The 7,648-nt window shown below is 31.9% G+C and overlaps 1 protein-coding gene across 1 annotated transcript; it reads right to left on the reverse strand.

Annotated features, from left to right (window-relative positions):
* Positions 1-3,017: 3,017 nt before the first annotated feature.
* LOC108546412 (facilitated trehalose transporter Tret1) lies at positions 3,018-6,364 on the reverse strand. Its single transcript, XM_017898471.1, has 3 exons — positions 6,292-6,364; positions 5,437-5,512; positions 3,018-4,396 (listed from the first exon to the last, which is right to left on the reverse strand). The coding sequence occupies exons 2-3, from the start codon at positions 5,486-5,488 to the stop codon at positions 3,018-3,020; spliced, it is 1,431 nt and encodes a 476-aa protein (XP_017753960.1). The 5' UTR covers positions 5,489-5,512; positions 6,292-6,364.
* Between the last annotated feature and the right edge of the window lie 1,284 nt (positions 6,365-7,648).

A 7,648-nucleotide genomic window follows, 5' to 3' on the forward strand; every position in this document is an offset into this window, starting at 1 on the left:
GCAGAGGGATTTATCTTAGGAAATCATAATAATAATCTCGACAATGAAATGTGTATCATAATGACGATGTTGTAAGATGTTAATGGATGAAATATTAAGGTTTATGTTTCTATATTGTAATAACATTTATGTATAATGGTTATTATAATGCAAAAAATATACATACTAGTTGTCCAATATTTGCATTTTTATTACACTTCATTATTTCCTATACCAATATATACGTATTATATACTTGCTCTATATCTACTAAGGGTAGTGATTATATTTCCTTACACAAAGTCTTTTAAACTTTAAACTTGCCTCTCTGATAATTGTCCTCTAACAAACAACTTTCAAGACTTTACATCTACTTACCTCTGCAAAGTAAATTTTAAAAACTATTTCTACTAAAAATACCAGAATTAAGTAGAAAGCAAAGAATCGTGTATTTACATCTAGGTTATAAAACCAGAGATCTAAATTTAAACCTAACTACAGATAAATGTTCCTTTTTTCCTGTTTGCTGATAAAATAGAAATCTATACGACGAAAATAGGAAATAAATGAATATAGAAAAAAATTATTAGCAATAAGAAAAATAAAAGAATGGGAAAATTTCATTGCAATTAATAAACATTTATTGTCAACGTAAATTGCAAACTTCTACATTGTAGAAATCTGTATGAAATACATTTTCAAATCTTCCACCCTGCCTTAAAGGGACTTGTAGAGAGTCATGCAATTGCGTGAACGAAACATTTTACAATAAGTACATTGTGCTTCACGATATCGTATAAATTCGTTACATACATGCCGTCGATAAGTGACAACGTTTTAATTCACGGCAAATCGATTCGTTGTATGTAATAGGTGGTATACATACATCGATATAGATATACGGATATACATTGATTTGTTGTACAGTTATTTTTGAACAATATCATATGTTCCGTATGTAACGTAATATATATAATATTCTGCTGTTCGTTAGCGTTGTTAATAATAAGAAATATTTAATTATAATCGGGCCGATTATATTCTGCGCCGAAGCTATTCTTATAGTAACATGTTTCACCCTGCCTAAAAGGGATAAATAAAGTTAGTCATGCCACGGTGCTCACCTAAATCCATCTTGCATCAGGGCCATTAATGCGCGGTGTTCTTATTACTCGCGATAATACGCGCCGCAATTCGATAACGTTTAATCGTAACCATTGTATTAATTATTTATCTTGCACCCTGCCTGAAAGGGATAAAAGTTGGTTCTAATCGCCAAACTAATCACAAGGAACACTACGACAATTTATATCTAATCCATAGCCTAACTTGATACTTCAGATATGAAAAAATGTAAAAATGTATCATAGAAACATATTAATCATTCAAAAATCAGACTGAGCAACTTCATTTTTCATAAACTTATTGCTTAGTTTAATTAATACTGATATATAGACCAAATTTCAAAACTATTTAATAATAAATTATTTCCTATATTTTTTTCTGTATTTTGATAGTCTACGGATTAAATAATTTTATAAAAATTTAAGAATTCGTTATCAATAAATCCTTCGTCAGAATAAATCAATCTTGCGTTTTAATATAGTGTGATGTTGTTTGGCGACGAATAAATATACGCTTTACGATTACTTTAAAATCTATCAGTCTCAACATTTAACCCTGCCTAAAAGGGAAAGAAGATGGTCATGCGAGTTTGCTCTTTAGACGATTAGGGCCCTAATTGACACATTCAAAGTACAACATGATTTCAAGAAACTTCTTCGAATTAAATTCCAATCGTTCGAATCGATTTCTAGAAATTATGAGTTAACAAAATATTCGCATTGTCTTCCGTTAAAATTGCTTCGATTATTATTAACAAACTTGACTAAGATTTCATCGTATTCCCTGAAACTAATGTAAATGACGAATAGTTAAAGACGTCTATAAAAATAAATATTCAAGTAAGCGTGAACGATGTAAAAAAATAACCGCGTATAAAGTATGGTTTAAATCATATTTACCACGTTTCTCGTCTTTCTTGTTACTCCTGCATGTCGAGCGATTTCTCGACAACAGTTTGAGCGAGTGATATATCTGTGTTTATTTCCACTAACGTGGGTGATTTATTAAGTGAACTCACCAGCGTACCGTCTTCAATGATCAACGATAAAATCTTAATCAAAAACCTCTTCAAAGATCTTCCTGTTCCGTCCGAAGCAATAAATTCCTTCCAATGGAATATAAGGGCCCTCGTTTGGAAAACGAAATCTTATATCCTAAATTATAATACTAGAAAGAAAATAATAATAATAACAAAACAAATGCAAATAAAATGTTTCCTTCAAAAACAGTTACGTTCGGTGTTAAGGTTAGAGGTTATGTAAGGGTTACCGCATTGTTTGAAATTTTATGAACGCCCCTGACATTGTTTAAATTTAAAACTGAATAAATTCAAACCTAACACCAAATATAAGAATCTATAGTTTTCACGGGATAAGTAGGAAACGTATTTTAAAAACAATTGTTCAGAGATTTTCGGAATGATCGATGAAACGGTGGTTCATTGTTATTAAATGTTTCTAAAACTTCCATGAAATTTAAATCTGAAAAATTAATTGATATTCCTCGTATCTTTCAGCAACTTATAAATATATTTATCAGAAGAGTGACGATTAATATTTAATTGGAACGTAATCAATTGTAAATTACGTAAATATACTGTATCTTGAAATAACCAAATGTTTAAGCCTTCCTTCGTCAATTCATGTATACAACGTTTGTATTGTAAGGAGATATAAAAGAGAATGTGCTTCAGCGACTGAAAAGAATTGCATACTTTAAAAGTAATTGTTTCAGATTTATATCCGTATTCAGAATGCATGAAAAGCTTTTTCGACATCAATCTGGACTTTCAATTAAATTTTGAAAGATTATATCATAATAAATCCACTGCTAATTGACCTTGCTAATTATCGCAAATCGATTTGATTAAGTATCGACACGTATCGGAACCACCGTTTCATTATTTACCTGAGTCAAGCTAATGTATGTACGTGAACTTTCCGATTGTTTTCGATGCTTTTCTGTTTCCTTCCTTTCTTGCAGTTTAATTCTTCCTGTATTTCCAGCAACGATTTTCCTTTGGTTTCCGGAACCATAAAGATAATAAAGATGATTCCAAGGAAACAACTGATCGCGAACCAACCGAAGGAGGTGTAAACACCGCAAGAATCGGAAATAACCTGATACATTTTTGAAACAAAGAATGCCAATAGAGACGCCCACAAATTCGCTATGGATACAGCAGCGCCTTTTACGTTGGTCGGAAATAATTCACCGAGCATCATATAAGCTAACGGATTCAAACCTAACGCGATAATTAGTTCGTAAAATATAACAGAGGCATGAAGAACCCAACCAAAACCAGTCATATTCGCCAACAGTTTGAACTTCAACAGATAAAATCCTCCGGCAACGGTCAAAGACAAACCACCGAGTAACGTAGTGACAAGAAGCAATGGCCTCCTTCCTAATTTATCCACCAGAGCTGCAGCGCCAACCCCGGCGACAAGCTGAAGTAAGCTTAAAACGATCACTGCTATTGCAGCGGATAATCCTGTATCGGCCTCCTCGAGAATCTCCTGAGTATACGACTCTATAGCGGCGAGACCACTGAATTGCAATACCAACTGTAGGCCAAAGCTGATTAACACGGCTCTTCTGTTACCTGGTGTGTTGAACAAGTCCCATATGTGTCCTTTGTCGCTGAGATCGCGGATAACCGTTTTCTGCATTTGTTCTATGTCTTCTTCTAACTGATCATCTGTCGCATACCTTTTCAGGCGTTTTAAACTATTCGTCGCTTTATCCTCGCAATTTATCATCAACAAATAATAAGGAGATTCTGGCATCCAACTAAACGTTAGAAAGAAGATTATAGGAATTACGGCACAGCTGTAAGCCAGACAATTATACGACACGAACGGGCCAATCGCGTGAGAATACAGCTCGCCGAATGTTACCATCAATTTGATAAAGGAGCCCAGCGATCCTCTCACTTCTTTATCGGCAATCTCGCCGATATACATAGGGCAAACAACGTATGAAATGCCAAGCCCGATTCCACTGATGAATCTCGAAACATAGAGAACGTACGGTTCCCAGGCTACGATGATTAAAATCCAACTAATCGTTAGTGGTATACCCGCTATCAGAAGGCACATTTTACGACCGAGCCAATCTACGATGAAAGCTGCGAGGATATTGCCGGGTATCGAGCCGAGAAGAACGAACGAAGCAATCCACGAGGCATCGTCCGAGGTTATTGGCAAGTGGGAATCTGGAGACTTTAATTTTGGTAATATCGGCGATGTCCAGCCTATATGAGAACCGGATGTTGCCATGGACAAGGTGGCTATATAGGGAAGAAATATGTACAACGTTATACGTATGAATAATTAAAAATATTATATATGCAAATATCATATTAAAAAGCATTATCAGCGATTGTTAAGAATGTATACAGATATTTATAATTTTTCTTATTTTTTAGAAAAATGAAATGAGACTAAATAAGAACTAAAACGATAATAAATGAATCATTTATATTTTTGATTTAAAGAACATTTCAAGATAGAACAAATTAATTATTAATTATGAAACAAAAAAAATTTTGCAAGTCCTTACACTAATTCGATAGGACATCTCAAATTTCTTTAATTATTTTTTTATTTTTCATTACATTTCTGTTTGTGTTAATTATCTAATCAATTGTAATCCTGTTATAATCTCAGAAAGATGAATACACTGGAAGCTAAAATTAACTGTTCTCGAAAGGACTGCATACACTAAATAATGGGTAATCATTTTATATATAGAATCACGATTAAATTAAAGAAGAACCATTACTAATAGCTCTGAAGATGTTAAATACGAAATGTTGATAAAGTGTATTATAGTGATTACGTATAACTTGATTAGTTAACAAGTGTAAACAGAAATATAATTATTATTAGACGCCAAATCTCGGTATCTTTGCTGTTATTCCGTTATTGATCGCAATCAGCTGTAGTAATCGGTTGTACATGCTTAAATAGTGTTATCTCGCCACTAATATTTCACTGATAGGAAAAATGATGCCCAAATATTAGAACGTGTTATTTTTATTTTTCAATTGCGCGTTTGTCGAATTAAGTATGTACTCTCTATTTCTACTTTGTAATTAATGACATTTATCATATTTCTTAAAATTAACATTTATTAAAATGACGCGCCTCGTGATGCATTTATGGATGCCAACAGTTCATTAATTACGCTTAACAAACAGCGTAATGTCGCTGGTATAACATTAATATTAAAACCTTATTCAGAATCATAAATTTGTGGTTACTACCGTGACAACGAAATGAATTATGAAACGAAATATCTTTTAATATTAATTAGAGATTAATTTACCTGTAATCGCTGCTAAATACTGCGGCCACCACTTGATGCGCGATTTGTTCATCTTTCTTATTTCTTCTTTTACGGACTGTAATTATTGAACGATGTTATTATATGTCAAATAAATTAAAAATTTATAATATAAATGTATCATAGATATTTTCATCGTTAAAAAAAAATTTGATAGCACTAGCGTTTTGTAAAATCTTTTATAGTTCTTCGTCATAATGTAGATTACGCGTTGATGGGCAAAATAACAATCTATTATCAACTATTTTACGATCAAAATTCTATTCGTTGATGTCAAAAATTTTGGATATTTTTTGGATAAGATTTAAATATTTATATTTTCCTTTTATCTTTTCCAGATTATTCTACAAATATTGCATCAGTAATTCTTATTTATTTATTTCCTAAATATAAACTGATAAGCAATTTTTGCTTGCAGATTTGGACAAAAATATTTTGGAGAAATATTTTTATTCTTAAGAAATGAAAATTTGGTGATCCATTTTGTTCATACCATAGCTAGCATTTTCTCGCAACCGTATTCCACACAATCAGGTGAAATTCTGAGCAGGTAAACTACAGGTAGTCTTTTTTCATATTATTAAAGAAGGGAAATATTATATGACTACGTATGTAACGTTTGTAATTATTGCCCAGGTTGCAAGAAATAACTAATTAAAAACTGTAGGGTGTGCTATCATTGTGCTACTGTACTGTATCTAACGAAAAAATATATTCAAAGATTATCACTGTCGAAGCAACGTAGAAACAAGTGACAATGTTCGAGTCAGATCACGAAGAATGGAAAATTTGCATCAATTTCTGATTGACGATAAGCACGGTTATTGCGATATTTACAGAGATAGCGATGAAACACGATGATGCCACCAGGAAGGACGACGGTTTTGCGCTGGTGTTCTTCGTACCTCTAAGGCATTATAGACACGATGTGAGCTTAATCACGATGTACTACATTTTATATGTCGGTTTATCAGTTTCCCTGTTATCACAATCGAATCTCGTGCACACCCCACTTCGTGGTTAGCGAAACCCATTAACATTTTCGAGAAACGGGAATGAAAAGGAAAGAAAGCTTAGAATAGACGAGATAAAGATAGAATTTGGAGAAGTCCAAGGACAAGTTTCAAGAGTTTGTAACTATTTCATCTATTTGCCTTTTTAAGCAAAGAACTTCGTTACCTTATGTAGAATTACTTTTCAGGAAGACGAACGTTTAAATTTTAAACTTGAAGTATAAGATGTCACCAGCCAATGAAATATTTATAGAATGTACCACGATGAGTAGTGCAACTGGAAACTACTACTGGAAACCTAGATTACTTTTTAATTTAAGATTTTATATTTAAGAATATTCTTAGAAAAAAATATTTTTTTCTTAATTTTTAAGAAAATCAAATTTAAAACGCTCTCGAATATGTGTATGTTGAATGTTTCAATTGATATTAAAATTTCTTTTAATACAAAAATTTGTATTACCTTTCCTATTAATGTTCTCAAAAATGGCTTCATATTGAAAAAACCCGAATTTTATATTTTTGATTATTCTTTGTATATAGAATCATTTCCTTTCTCATTTTCATCATTTATTGTAAGATACTCTAAATAGTAAAATAAAATAGACCATGTAAGTTATAATTATAAGAAAGAAGCTTTTTTTGGTCTTTTGCACATATATTAGTTATGTTACTAAAATAATAAGTATATAAGAAGTTTTTAAATTTAGCGCCCTCTTTAAAAAAATTAATTATCATATTTCATGAATAAATCATATCTTTGTACGAAATATCGATTACTATATAACTTTCATCTTTTTCAAAACACAAATAAAATGGACGTATCCTTTTTCAAATAATACTAAAATAAAAGCATCGCTAGAAAGTATTAAGGAGGTAGAATACACAGTGTTCTACTTTAAGCATCGACCGTTCTGACGTTCCACTGACTCTCATTGCATTGATGAAGATACACTCGGTATGTACAGTACTTTGAGAGTATGAAATTTTAATAATGCCATTCTATGAGAGGTAGTTACCTATATTTTTAAATGTCAGTGCGGAGAGATATGTTAATATTGTTGTTTTATACAATTGTGAGTATACTATAGCTGCTATACTTTATAGAAAATAATTACGGATTGATTGCAAGCGAAATGTAATTTACACGTAGCTTCTTACTAACAGAATGTGCAGCAGGA

This window comes from Eufriesea mexicana, unplaced genomic scaffold (assembly GCF_001483705.2).
Source record: "Eufriesea mexicana isolate 0111107269 unplaced genomic scaffold, ASM148370v2 scaffold710, whole genome shotgun sequence".
Lineage (NCBI taxonomy): Eukaryota > Metazoa > Arthropoda > Insecta > Hymenoptera > Apidae > Eufriesea > Eufriesea mexicana.

Excerpts from the sequence above, each read along its gene's own strand:
- LOC108546412 (XM_017898471.1), bottom strand. The coding sequence starts at position 5,488 with ATGAACAAATCGCGCATCAAGTGGTGGCCGCAGTATTTAGCAGCGATT. Across the intron at positions 4,397-5,436 it reads GTATTTAGCAGCGATTACAG|CCACCTTGTCCATGGCAACA; the intron begins GTAAATTAATCT and ends TTCCCTATATAG.